This window comes from Carassius carassius, chromosome 7 (genome assembly GCF_963082965.1).
Source record: "Carassius carassius chromosome 7, fCarCar2.1, whole genome shotgun sequence".
Taxonomy (NCBI): domain Eukaryota; kingdom Metazoa; phylum Chordata; class Actinopteri; order Cypriniformes; family Cyprinidae; genus Carassius; species Carassius carassius.
Window position 1 is genome coordinate 32,151,473 of NC_081761.1, and position 15,458 is coordinate 32,166,930.

General features: G+C 34.4%; 1 protein-coding gene across 3 annotated transcripts in view; it reads right to left on the bottom strand.

Annotated features, from left to right (window-relative positions):
* Positions 1 to 15,458, bottom strand: part of LOC132143944 (VPS10 domain-containing receptor SorCS1) — a 169,476-nt gene that overhangs the window by 60,919 nt on the left and 93,099 nt on the right. For all 3 annotated transcript variants that reach the window (XR_009434300.1, XM_059554604.1, XM_059554603.1), the window contains exon 3: positions 13,984 to 14,083. Coding sequence is in view for 2 of the 3 variants with exons in the window: in XM_059554604.1 (XP_059410587.1) it covers positions 13,984 to 14,083 (100 nt within the window). In the remaining variant the exon portion in view is untranslated. The remainder of the gene's footprint in view (positions 1 to 13,983; positions 14,084 to 15,458) is intronic.

Below are 15,458 nucleotides of genomic sequence, written 5' to 3' on the forward strand. Positions count from 1 at the left end.
AGAATTTGAAAATCCAGACATGGAAAATGTAAATGTAAAACTACTGACTGCTCTTTACAAGAAAACACATTCCATTTAAATGTAAATGAAATACACTTGCCACATAAACCTCAGCTCACAACACTGAAGAATAACCTCCATCTAGGGGCTGAGACAATGTATACACAGTTTCTGCTGTTACTGAAGGTCAGGACGATTAAAAACACAAAGAAAATCAGCTAAATGTTCACAATCTTTTCTCAGGAGAAACAGTCTCGTGCTCTGACTGAAAGATTGTGCTGATGGCTCAGTTTTACGGCTCATCTCTGAGGGAGAGCATGGCACTCTTGGGGTTGCCAGGCGACAGGAGAAACTGATTATAGCTAAAGAATTTCAGCACTTGCATTGAATACCTTGAAAACTATCAAAAAAACTCTGGCTTTAAACTTACAGTACTACATACTACACTCTTAAAAACTCTGGTAGCACTTTATTTACAGTCCTGTTCATTATGTACATACTATGTACTTATTATAGTAATTACAATAACTATGTAATAACTAGATACTAATCCTGAACCTACCCCTAAACCAACCTGTCCTCCAACCAATACGCTCGTATAGGTCGTTTGGTCCCACTTTATATTAGGTGGCCTTAACTACTATGTACTTACATAAAAAAATAAGTACAATGTACTTATTGTGTTCATATTGTATTGTAAAACACTTTTGTTGCTATTGAGGTGGGATACGGGTAAGCTTAGGGAGAGGGCTGGAGGTATGGGTAAGTTTAAGGGTGGGTTAAGGTGTAAGGTATGGGTCAACAGTGTAATTATAAATGTAATTACAGAAATTAAATACAGATGTAATTACATGTAGTTTTTAAAAAAAATATAAGTACAATGTAAAAATCATGTATGTACACAATAAGTACATTGTACTAAATTATTAATTAAAATGTAAGTACATAGTAGTTAAGGCCACTTAATATAAAGTGGGTCCGGTCCTTTGTCCAAATCCCTGAAATACGACCCATCAGATCATATACTACAATTGCGCCCCTATTGGCAAAGGGTCGTTTTCATATTAATATTTTGTACTCTTTTAATTGCACTCTGATTTGTGTTTCGTGTAGCTCAGTTGGTAGATTATTGCGTTATACCTTGATATGTAATCAAGCTATCATGGGTTCGATCCCAGGGAATGGACGTGGACAAAAATGTATATGCTCAATAAATCATAATTTAGCATGATTTCTGTGAGGGTTAGGTTTAGGGGTGTGGTCATTCGAACGAATAAGCCACCTAGTAAAATATGTAGGAAATACTGTGAGATCGGTGTAAAAAGCCCACGCATTGCATTTAAATAAATGTGCGTTTTGATTGGTAATGACGTTATACGTCATTTCATGACGACAGACGACAGACGCATGTCGTAATAAATGCTTGCACAAACGACCTATGTGGTCATTTTTTGTTGGAGGACAGGCTCCCCTAAACCTAACCCTACCCCATATAGTTACCTTGTTTTACCAGAACTTACATAAATACACTGTAAGTACACTATAAGTACATGTAAGTACACGTACTGTAAAATAAAGTGCAACCAAAACTCTTTATTGGCATAGATGGTTCCATGAAGAATCATTAACACCCATGAAATCTGACAAACCAGCTTTTTAAGAGTGTAGATCAAAACTGTAAATTATCAAATAACAATAAGATATATTGCATAATGGAAATTACCCTCCTTTCAGAATGAAGAAACAAATGTCAAGGCAGAAAGACAGCATTCATCTTTCATATTAGTATCCTTTAGCTCAGTGACAAGATATTTGTCTATAATGTTGAATAACTTTCAAATTTTTCATCTCTTATTCTCTTTGTATGCACACATTCTTTCATTCTCTCCCTCTACATGAAAACGTGAGTACAAATCTTTCCCCAAAAAGATTAACCCCTGTTATCGGGGCATTATCTTTTCAAAGACACATGCATGAGTGTACGAGCTTGTCGACGGGGCGAGGGGGGTAAAGCCAAACGGTGGGTGAACCAGGGATCTGCTCAGGACAGCAGAGCCTAATTAAAGCTTTGGGAAGAGAAAGGTCAGCGAGGCAGTGACTTCCACCAACCAGGGAAAATGTGAAGTCTTCATATGAGACTGAGAAATGTCAGACACGGGCCTGAGCAAACCGAGCAAAGGTCTCACATGTGATTGAGAGTCTGCTGAAGAGGTGAGCTAACATGCCACGATTAGAGGCACGGGGAAGGGAATGCAGAAGAGAGGGGGGTGGTTGAACACATTTGGGCTGAAAACATGGTGCTGAGTGGCCATTCATAATAATTAGATTTTCTGTGGATAAGCTGAACATGTTAAAGCAATTTAAAGACATGTAGACAAAACAATTACATTTTAGCATGATTAAAAAGAATAGTTCCAGACTTCTATTGTTTCGCCCAAAATAATAATAATAATAATAATTATATATATATATATATATATATATATATATATATATATATATATATATATATATATATATATATATATATATATATATATATATAATAAATACAAAATAAAGAAAGAAGAGGACACCAGACATATTACCTAAGCAAATGTATAATATACTGTAATATATGTATATATGTGTGTATATATGTGTATATGTGTGTGTGCCACTAATATGTTTGGTTATGTACTTGCTGTTCAAAATGCTCATATATAATATTACAATATTTATTTAATTACATGCATAATTAATATATTTATAAAATAGAAATATATTATTTGAAATTGAATTATTCTAAATTAAATATATTATGTTTGTCAAAATTTCCTGACATGCAATACATTTTTTCCCCTTATTCTTATTCTAATACCAATACACATTGATTCAATATAATATAATATAATATAATATAATATAATATAATATAATATAATATAATATAATATAATATAATATAATATAATATAATATTTATTATTTTTTTTTATTATATTTGTATGACCAAAAATATAAGCAGACAATGACAAACTGCAAACACATGAGATCATTAATCAAAACATTACATTACCACCACTGTGTGGGACAATGTGACGAATAATAGTTTGAATTATGATGAAATGAAGCTGTCCTAAGAATTTTTTGCTCATTTATCCTCATTAATGCAAGAAATAATGAATGAATTCTTCAATAAAGGAAACCTTTTCCCAAAGTTGATCGTTTTATCTTTTTTATGCAAGAGTATGGTTACTCTCTCTTTCTCTGTTTTAATCACCTCTCTGTTTTCTCTACTCATTCCAGGCATTTTGAAATTATGCCTGAGGGCTAACAGATGTTCATCTTTATTTCTTTCTCAGCTAGGCCGTTTGCTTCCGCCCCATCAGTGAATGTTTCCCCTGCAGAGCTCTTTCCATAAGGACTGCCCTCACCACCTCAGAAAAAGACTGAAAATCTCATCCATTAAGACTAGATTCTTGCATTTTCTCTTTATTGGCACACAAAACTGCTACAGCTTCTGTTCTCACAAAGTGAATCATGAATAAAAGATAGATCTGAATTTTAGAGTCACCGTATGTGTCTCGTTTCACAATGGCTGCTAGTTTCTTCAAGCCTTTGCAGTATTTACCCAATTTCTGATGCTAAAGTTGAGTTGCAATGCTAAGAGACAGTCTTTCTTATAAAAACCTCCAAAAGGAGGTTTTCAAAGCAATGCCATAGAATGATCATTAATATTCTAAAAAACCTTTCTTGGAATGGAAAGATTCCATGGATGTTCTACATGGAACCATGGATGATAATGCCATATAACAATGTCATCATTAATTAATGCCATCTAAGAAATGCCATAGAAGCATAATTTTGGTTTCTTCCTAAACTGTAAAGAACACATCCTAATAATCTAAAGAACCTTTCATTTAATGGCAAGATTCCATGGATGTTCTACATGGAACCGTGGATGCATTACTTTTAAGAGTGTACTGTATAATTACACTCATTTCACCCCTTTGGGGTGAACAGCAAATGTCAAAAGCTTAGACAAAATCCTACACAAATGATCTGAATCTCAACCTTGATTTAGTGACTTTAACTGCCTTAGTCATCAGCTATCACCGTTTATCATGAGGTCACTATCAGCCATTCATTCCTAGCCGGCCGTGTGTGTGGTGTACTCCTGACAAGTGGGTGGTTAATGTGGATGATTTAATTTTTAAAAAATGTGCCTTTTTGTGAGAGGTAGAAATGATGAAAACGGGTCCTTGAACATGAAAGTGCACAAGATGTCCTCAGGTATGGAGTGCAAATTCTGTTTACCTGCTAGTTACTGTAATTTCATTCTCATAAAGCACGGATAGTGTTAAACATACACATTTGCTCACAAATACACACAGAAACACAGTTGTACACAGTGCTGGTAAACTTCAAATGGGGTTCATATAACCTTTTTGCAGGCCAACAGAGAGCCATTAAATGAAAAAAAAAGTTTAAAATTTGCTTTGTAAAAAGACAGTTCACTCGCCTTTATCTGAATGAAAGGTCCCTTGTGATAACAATTACAGGCTGAGGCACAAGAGGAGAACAGACTATCAAAACATTTTACCTTTCATTATTTAATAGTAGGTTTTCATCTCTGTATGTGTATGACTTTGTGTAGGTAAGTTTTCCTATCCACGTGAGATCGTAATTTTTATATTTGCAGAAGGAAAGCTAAACCTAATTAAATAACATTGAAAGGGCATTTCCACGAGGACAAGATTCATTAAGATGTGCATTTAATCACTCATTCTGCATGTAGCATGTAAAATGCTAATTCTGTCATAATTTACCCATGCCATGTCGATCATACTTAAACCTCTAGGTCTTTTTCTTCTGTAGAGCATAAAAGATATTGTTTGTTAACAATATACTGCATGATCAATGGTGACTGGAGTTTGTGAGTTTCAAAAAGGATACAAAAGCATCATACAGGATCTAAAAAGTATGCTATTATACAACGGCTTTGAAGAGACTGAAGTCAAAGTTGTTTTTTGCTTCAAATCTTTCAGGCTGTCCTTGAATCATTAATGAGAGAATAAGCAATGCCCACAAGATATTTTCAGTGAATCAGTTGATCTAATTCATTCACAGTCTGAACCATTCAAACTACATTGAATGAATTAGATCAACTGATTCAAATGACTCAATAGTCCATTCACAGCAGGCAGCAACCAACTAAAAAAAAAAAAAAAAAATATATATATATATATATATATATATATATATATATATATATATATATATATATATATATATATATATATATATATATAATATATATATGTCTCTCTCTCTCAGGGAAAGCTTTTAATATATTGCATGAGTCATGTACAGTGTTGGGAAGGTTACAGATTACAAGTTAAAATGTAATAAGTATTGTTTTTAAATTGTACTTATGTATTTAAAAATACCTGCATGTAATTACACCTGTAATTGATTTATGTTATTACATGTATAATTAAAGCTGCAAGCAGCGATGAAAGGGCCCTCGCACTCGGGCTCACCACCTCCCGGTGCCCATAGGAGGAACAGTGAACGTTGGACCATATGCTCATAAAATAGAAAATATTTGTGCCACATTTCCTGCTGCCAACAGGTGGCGCTATGATTACAACTGAATATCGGCATGTAAATGTCTTCAGGCCAGGACTCTTACCAAACATGTAAAGTTTCGGGCAGATCAGACATCTCATGTTTAAGTTAGTATAAAATAAGTCATTTCCTGTTGCCAGCAGGTGGCGCTATACTTTTAGTTGAATATTGGCCTTTAGTTGTGTTCAGGCCAGGACTCTTATAAAACATGTGAAGTTTGGGTCAGACTGGGAATGCTGGGTATGCATGAGTAACAATAACTTCCTGTTTCATAGTATTAATAGCATCCTTTAGCACATAGTAAGTGTTACTAGCATGTTTGAGAATATTTCTAGCATGATTAGCACACAATGGCATATTTTAATGTGTTGCAAATAGTGCATAAAAGTGTTAAACATGACACTTCCTGTTGCCAGCAGGTGGCGCTATGACTATAAACAAATACAGACATGTTGATGTATTTAGGACAGGACCCTTGTCAAACGTGTGAAGTTTGGGGCAGATCGGACATTGCTTGCCTGAGTTACTGCAACTTCCCTTTTCACTGCATTAGTAGCATGCTTTAGCACTTAGCTAAGTGCTAGCATGTTTTATTATGCTTCTATAATTTTGCCAGCCTTTTTGACACTTTTTAATTTGTTCCCAGGAGTCCATAACAGTGTTAACCTTGTCACGTCCTTTTACCAGCAGGTGGCGCTATGACTATAACTGAATTTGGTCATGGGTGTTTGTTCAGAAGAAAACAACTATCACACGTGTGAAGTTTGGGGAAGATCGGACATTGCTTGCCTGAGTTACAGCAGCTTCCTTTTTCACTGCACTAGTAGCATGCTTTAGCCCTTAGCTAAGTGATGCTAGCATGTTTTAGTATGCTTCTAGAATGTTGCCAGTCTATTAAACACTTGTTGCTTTTTAGTATTTTGCAAGGAGTCCATAACCGTGTTAGAGATGACACTTCCTGTTGCCATTAGGTGGCGCTATGACTAAAATAGAATACGGGCATGTTTATGTTTCAGGACAGGACTCTTATCAAACTTGTTCAATTTGGGGAAGATTGGACACTGTATGCCTGAATTACAGTAACTTCCTGATTCACTGCAGTAATATGATGATTTAGCATTTAGCTAAGTGTTGCTAGCATGTTTTATTATGCTTCTAGTATTTTGCCAGCCTATTTATCACTTTTTGACACTTTTTAATTTGTTCATAGGAGTCCATAACAGTGTTAACCTTGTCACTTCCTGTTACCAGCAGGTGGCGCTATGACTATAACTGAATTTGGTCATGGGTTTGGGGAAGTTCGGACATTGCTTGCCTGAGTTACAGCAACTTCCTTTTTCACTACATTAGTAGCATGCTTTAGCACTTAGCTAAGTGTTGCTAGCATGTATTAGTATGTATCTAGTATGTTGCCAGCCTATTTAACACTTGTTGATGCTTTTTAATATGTTCATAGGAGTCCATAACAGTGTTAACCTTGTCACTTCCTGTTACCAGTAGGTGGCGCTATGACTATAACTGAATTTGGTCATGGGTGTTTGTTCAGGACAGAACACCTATCACACGTGTGAAGTTTGGGGAAGATCAGACATTGCTTGCCTGAATTACAGCAACTTCCTGTTAAACGGCGAAACATCAAATTTTGTCAGTCCGCCAGGGACACACCCCTTGACGAAAATTCAAAACCTTCGCAATTTAACATCAGAAAGGTCTTATGATGACCCTCACCAAATTTTAAGATAATCCGATTAAAACTGTAGGAGGAGTTCGTCAAAGTACGAGGCATGGAAATGGCAAAAACTGCACAAAAATCATACAGGAAATTCAAAATAACTTACTTTCTGTTGGGTTTTGGATTTTGTACCACGAGACTTTTTTGTAGGTAATGGAGTGTTACATGTGTGTACCAATTTTCATGAATGTATGTGAAACACAGCTCGAGGCGCACTCTGTTGAAATTTAACAGGTGGCGCTATCAAGCCATTTTGCCACACCCACTTCTGAAACCTATATCAGATGTAAATGATGCATGTGCAAAGTTTTGTGAGTTTTGGAGCATGTTTAGGCCCTCAAAAATGCGATTCATTTTGGAGAAGAAGAAGAAGAAGAAGAAGAAGAAGAAGAAGAAGAAGAAGAAGAAGAAGAAGAAGAAGAAGAAACGGAGCAATTCCAATAGGGTCCCAGCACTGCAGTGCTCGGGCTCTAATTACACTATTGACCCATCCCTTACACCTTTACCCATCTTTAAACCTACCCATACCAGCAAATCTTACTCTAACCTTACCTGTATCCCACCCTAATAACAGCACAAGTGTTCTGCAATACAATATGAACACAATTATACTTATTATTGTTATTTATGTAAGTACATAGTAGTTAAAGGGTTAGTTCACCCAATAATCGAAATTATGTGATTAATAACTTACCCTCTTGTCGTTCCAAACCCGTGAGACCTCCTTTTATCTTTGGAATACAGTTTAAGATATTTTAGATTTAGTCCGAGAGCTCTCAGTCCCTCCATTGAAGCTGTGTGAACGGTATACTGTCCATGTCCAGAAAGGTAAGAAAAAACATTATCAAAGTAGTCCATGTGACATCAGAGGGTCAGTTAGAATTTTTTGAAGCATCGAAAACACATTTTGGTCCAAAAATAGCAAAAACCACGACTTTATTCATCATTGTCTTCTCTTTCGTGTCTGTTGTGAAAGAGTTCAAAACAAAGCAGTTTGTGATATCCGGTTCGCAAACAAATCATTCGATGTAACCGGATCTTCTTGAACCAGTTCACCAAATTGAACTGAATCGTTTAAAACGGTTCGCGTCTCCATTAACTTTTTTAATGTGGCTGACACTCCCTCTGAGTTAAAACAAACCAATATCCCGGAGTAATTCATTTACTCAAACAGTACACTGACTGAACTGCTGTGAAGAGAGAACTGAAGATGAACACCGAGCCGAGCCAGATAATGAACAATAGAATGACTCGTTCACGAGTCAAGAACCAGTTGCATCGGATGCATGGTTTTCGGATCACCAGTAGTTCTTTCGGACAGTTCGATTCAATAAACCGGTTGAAGAAAACGGTTCACCAGTTCTTTTGCGCTCGACCTAATGACTCCATTTGTGATGATTGCCTTCGGTTTACCCACGCTCATAACATTAGTTCAGAATCAATCACCAAAAGAATCAGTTCAGTTCAGACTCTGTGTGTTGGTCTGCTTCACACTGAATCACACATGCGCAGTATCATCAGCTCCTCAGTTCTCGAATCGGACGCGTCTGACAGAAACGTTTCTTGACTCGGCTCGGTTTGAGCAAATGAATTACTCCGGGATATTGGTTTGTTTGAACTCAGAAGGAGTGTCAGCCACATTAAAAAAGTTAACAGCTTAAGTCATTTGTGGATTTATGCGTATTGGAGACGCGAACCATTTAAAACTATTCAGTTCGATTTGGTGAACTGGTTCAAGAAGACCCGGTTACATCGAGTGATTCGTTCGCGAACCAAATATCACAAACTGCTGTTTTGAACTCTCTCACAACAGACACGGAAGAGAAGACAATGCTGAATAAAGTCGTAGTTTGTGCTATTTTTGTACCAAAATGTATTTTCGATGCTTCAAAAAAATTCGAACTGACCCTCTGATGTCACATGGACTACTTTGATGATGTTTTTCTTACCTTTCTGGAAATGGACAGTACACCGTTCACACAGCTTCAATGGAGGGACTGAGAGCTCTCGGACTAAATCTAAAATATCTTAAACTGTGTTCCAAAGATAAACGGCGGTCTTGCGGGTTTGGAACAACATGAGTGTGAGTTATTAATCACATAATTTTGATTATTGGGTGAACTAACCCTTTAAGGCCTCCTGTTATACAATGGGGCCAAACTTTCTCCTTTTTTTGACTTTTGTTTTTACTTTCTCCTGTTTTGACACTGATGTAATCATTTTATAATCTCAAACTTACTGTAAGTAAACAGTTGGATGGATCGAAGTGGTCTTCAGTATTGATTTATAGGATTAATAGGATTGCTTTTTCACACACATTTAATCCAGTGGATTTTGGCCTGTAAAGAAATGACTGGTCTTGAGTTATCATCTTAAAATACAGACACACTAATGAAGAATAATGCTTTTCTAAGCCATAAGTGATTTGAGTCTAACTCGCATCCAAGTGACGAGCCATGGTCTAAATCTGGTGTAAATATAGTACTGTATAACAAAAAGGGGCTGAATGTTTTTGGAGGATAAATAATCAGATGTGGAGCTTGTGGTTTTGGTGGCAAAATGTCAGGTGGGTTAATTTGTTCAAGGCAGTGGGATGAAAAATAAATAAATAAATAAATAAGTAAATGAGAAAAATGAGCAAAGCCAGAAACGCTTTGTAGTGAATATGAAATTTACTCAAGATGAAATTTCTATTATATTCTGTCCTGAAAAAGCCAGTGCTCTACGGGAGAATGATTTTGTTTTATTATACATTTCACAAAGAAATTTCTCAGTGTGGAAAATTTTAGTGGCTTTAAGGAGTGCATTACAGGGTGTGACAAATTGAATTTGAGGCATCACCAAATACAGAAATATGCCTAAATCTGTTCCTTGGGGGGAGTGTTCCTGCAAATGTATGGTTTGCAAGTCCTATACAGTCCTATAGCAAAGATTATATGAAGTCACAGTGTAATGAGATGGAGAAAATGAAATCTCCCTGTAAAACTGACTGTCATATTGGGATTAAATATTTCTCTACAATCATTAAAGGATGGTAGATAATTAGTGAGGTATGAGCCAAACCACCATGCGGTAGTTTTGAACAGTGAACGCCACGGGGAGAGGTAAATGCGCGCAGCAGAAAGTGCAAGCACAGCAGATTGTAGAGAGGAAAATTAAATGGCGGCATTGCCAAAACCCTGCAAGAAAAGCGGTCAGCTACGGGTGGGAGACTGTCTGTGAGAGAGAACACAAAAACCAAAACTGAATGAATTAAAGTGGTCATTTCTGTATATAGGATAATGTATCATGCTTTGCGGTTTGCAGAGTGAAGATTTAAAATAATTGGATCACATCCATTTGATATTTTTTACCAAGCCAGAACATATTTCTTTTGCATTTTTGCTAAAATATGCTTATGCAGCATTTGATGATGGGTTTATAATATCCTGACCAGCAGACAATTAAGACAAAAGTAATTATACATACACTATTCTTCAAAAATTTGGGGTCGGCAATATTTTTTTATGCTCCTGAAAGACGTCTCGTTTGCTCACCAAGGCTGCATTAACTTGATAAAAAATATAGTGAAAAAAGCAAAATTTATGACATTTTATTACAATTTTAAATAACTGTTTTCTGCATATTATTAAATATTCTATACATTTAAAATGTAATCTATTATGTGATGTTAAAGCTGAATTACTCTTCAGAAATCAATCTGATATGCCAATGTTGCGATGAAGAAGCATTTCCTATTATTATCAGTGTAGAAAACTGTTGTGTTGCTTAATATTTTTGTGGAAATAGTGATACAGTTTTTATTAAATCAATATTTCAATATCTTTTGTAACATTTCGAATGATTTTTACTGCCATTTTTTATTCATTTCCTGCATTCTTGTTGAATAAAATATAGACCCCTAACTTTTGAATGGTAGTGTAGTTATAATTTAATCTTTTTACAATTCCACATACAATTTTAGTAAATTAGCCCTACATTATACATTTTATAATATACATTATAATGTTGATTAAATTTAGATTAGATTGATTCATTTATTTTTAATTATACTTTAATTAGACTTATGACTAAAATAGTTTAAAACTAAAATATTTTGTCTAAATAATTGTTTTATTTTTTACAAATTTTAAAATTTTACAAATTTTTTACAAATACGTCTTGTTACACGTATTAGAAAAACATGTTGTAATGTTCTATTATTCACCTGCTCCCATTAAGCAAAACTTTATGCTGTTCTCTCAACAAAAAGTGACCAAAAAACATGCATATAAACTATACAAATGCTATATTTACTACTGTATACACACTAAATCTAAGTGAGTAATCACTCGCTGCTGTGTTGAATATGTTGAATATGTTCCAGTGTGTCATTGAGAACACTATCAACTAGCATTAATGGGTTAATAAAGCTCTACTCTCCACTCCACACTATACTCATTAAGGCTCTTTGTGATATGCTGCATTGACCAGCCCTGCTTCAATTCACCATTCACATTCAAACACAATCACTGCTTGTTTTATATAAATAGCCGCCCCTTATTACATGTTAACATAAAAGCAGAAAAATGGATGTTTACTATTTTATTAGACCCAAAGCTGTTATGTTTACAGTAGAGCCCTTAATTATGACCCAGACCTGGTTTTATAATGTCAGTGGAAGTGAGAGGAGCTATTTATGTGAACCTGCATTTCGTCTTCATTACTGGCTGGAAAATGAAGCATTTAGATGCAACAAGAAGAAGGGACATCTCCTGTGGGTTTCTCTCTCCCCCTCTGATGTACAAGTTTGCTACTTTGCTGAAGAAAACGATTGTCCTTTGGCATTCAGAGAGCATGAACAATACAGTGTAGCGTTGAGCAGATGTTGATGACATTTGTGCGTGTGTTGGTGGTAGAGATGCCGTCTAGACACAACGTAATTAAATCTGCCGCTTCAGAACTGCTGGGAAATATGAATCCCTAAATAAGCACCCACAACTGTAGGCAAAACAAAATTGATCTGATAGAAAAAGAACATCCCAGATTATTACATTATGATTGAGTGCCACGATTGCCACAGTTCCTGCATCTTAACTGAACAGTGGAGGAAACAAGACTGAGCAGCAGTGCTGGGGAGTAATTAAGCAAAAGTAGCGACATAACTAACTTGACTTCAGTACATTCCAGTAGGCATGTTTTAAAGCCAAACAAAAATAAAAAAAAACTTTTTCAGGAATGATCAGTTTTACGATTTTGGGCTTTTCGTCTCTGTAGACCGAAAATACACATGCATTTTATCTATTTGCATCTGTAAATTTCAATTGCAATATATAGATTTACCCAAAGTTTTTTTATTTTTTCGACACACACCGAACTTTAAACTTTTATTCTGAAGAATTTTACATAATGGTTTATAATTGGCATGATTTATATTGCATTTTATTCCTAAACAACGTGAACAGTGAAAAATTTAATTGAATTTTATAGCAAATGAATTAAATTAAATTAAATTAAATTAAATTAAATTAAATTAAATTAAATTAAATTAAATTAAATTAAATTAAATTAAATTAAATTAAATTAAATTAAATTAAATTAAATTAAATTAAATTTAATTAAAACCCTGCTGAGATATTCTGCTCTGCATTTTAAATCTTCTTTACTATAGCAAACTGGCTAAATGCTGTCTATTTAATGAGTTTCAAATTTAAATTAATTGTTCTTTTCGTGAAAATGGAAAACCATGAAAACATCAGACAATTTTAAAATATGTTCATATAAAACAAGGGAAAACTGAAAAAATAAATAAATAAATAAACCTTAGAAATGAATACAGTTTAAGCTGTTTGATATACTAGACATGCACTTTCCATTTACTGATTAAATTACAAAGTATATGACCAGATGCAATTATAAATACTCAAGTTTCCATAAAATTCACACACTTCAGCTTTACAGAAATGAATGACTAGCATGTAGCTTAGCACATCTTAATGTTAACTACTGGAGGCGTGTTCCATCTTCGTTACTAGACATAATTAATTGACTAATAGCCACAATTAAGTAGTAAACAAGTTCTCTTGATAAAGAAAAGATTAAAGGGAAAGAAAAGAGGTTTAAAAAGGAGGAAAGAGAAAGATAGCTTATACACTGTCAAATCAAACTCCCAAGCCTCAAGCCATAAATAGGCTACAAGCCTTCTTGTCATGCCTTTGATTAAAACACTAGCAATTTATGAATCTCTTTTCATCCTGTTCATAATTCATTAGCCCTCAAAATAAAAACTGAAAAAAATACAGCCTTATCAATATTAATGATACGAATGCGTTTTGCTTTGAATGCTACTATATCTCCAAGTGAAAACTACGTGGTGTAGTCAGTGTATCTTTAAAATGCATTGATCTCATAAAAAGCGGGAGAGGTTAGTAAATACTACCAGAGGATAAATTAGCCAACAGTACACTGAGCCAAGAAGAAGACCCGAGAAATCCTTCCAAGGCGGCCAGCGGTCATAAATGATCGAGGGGTTCAAGGTCCGCACACACATAAGCATAATCACCTTGAAAAATGTTTTGACACTTTCGTAAAAGAGACATCATGAAGACTAACAATGCATAGCTGTAGCAGAAGGTAGAAACGGATGCCATAAATCTTACCTTGCGCTTGTTGTTGGGGCTGACGTACAGATAGCTGAGGATGGTCTTTACTCCCACCTTTTCATTGAGTTTCTCGTAAGTGGTTCCGTAATCTGTTGACCTGAAATGTAATCAGAGGCTTTGATGAGAACCTGGGGAATCCGCTGTTGTAATTAAAGCCTCAGAATTAAAATATGGAACTGTAGCTTATTCATGGCAGCGAAACACTTCTTAAGTGTCTAATTTGATTTAAGGAAGGTAATTACAGGTTTAAGAAAGGTTGCAACAATTTTTTTTCTAGTTATGCAGCGGCCATGACCCTGTACATTGCTTTAAAAAAAGAGATGGATGAATCAACCTGATCTCAGGATCATAGCTGTTTTACGAGGTGGTGCTTACATAAGAAAGGAAAACTGCACTTAGCGTACCTTTATAAAGTGTATTTATTATGCAAAATACACTGTGTATTTAATGTTTTGGAAAACCTAAATGCACATAATTTGTGATTGATTTCAAATGTATTATATTTTAATAAATCTATATTAAATGCAATTTGTATTTTTTTTTTACCCACATAATTGCACATTCATAATTCTATCTTTGAAATACAAAAAAGTGTACTTCTCAATGTAAGTGTACTTCTCTTAATGTCAGTTAAAGTTACAGTTAAATATATTTGTAAATACTTTTTTTTCTAATAATGAAGTTGCGATTTAGCATATTTAAAATGCATTACAACAATCTATTAAAGTGTATTTTAATTAATCACACTATAATGTGTTTTAATAAGAAGTTTGGTAAAAAATTAAATGTGACTGAATTTAAATTAAGTTAATTTATTTTTAATGATTTTTACCAATTTAATCTGTGTTACACTGAATTGACTAGTGTATGTTTAAAACTTTTTGTTGTTGTTGTTGCCTAGTTTAGTACAATCTCATTCTAAAACAACAACAACAACAACATGAATTCTGAATTGCTAAGGAGTGATAAGCATGCAATTTAAAGCATATTATTAAACATCTGCATTAATCTTAATCTACAAACATTTGATAATCTTTGGTTCTATTGTATGCATTTTATGCTAAATTGTCAATAATGTGCCATATGTTACATTTCAGACTCTTGGACACTAGGACATTTTTGGAAATGTTCTCTTTTAGGATAGAAATAACTGTTGACTTGTGATCTCAATATGAATTGTATGAAAACCTATGATTTTCAGAAAATGAAGGTCCACCCTTTCCCATTACCATCACTGGAATATAATTCGATTGGACATACAATACAAATGAGATCGTACAAATACATATTTAGCCACCAATTCACAAAAAAAAAAAAAACTATATATATATTAATAATATTAATTATTCTTATTATTATGAACTGCCATGAGACTCTGTTAGATGGAAAAAAATAATAAATAAATGTATTATGAAATTCATTATTAGCTGTACTTTTATTTTGCATAAAAAATTCTATAGCACTTTATTTAA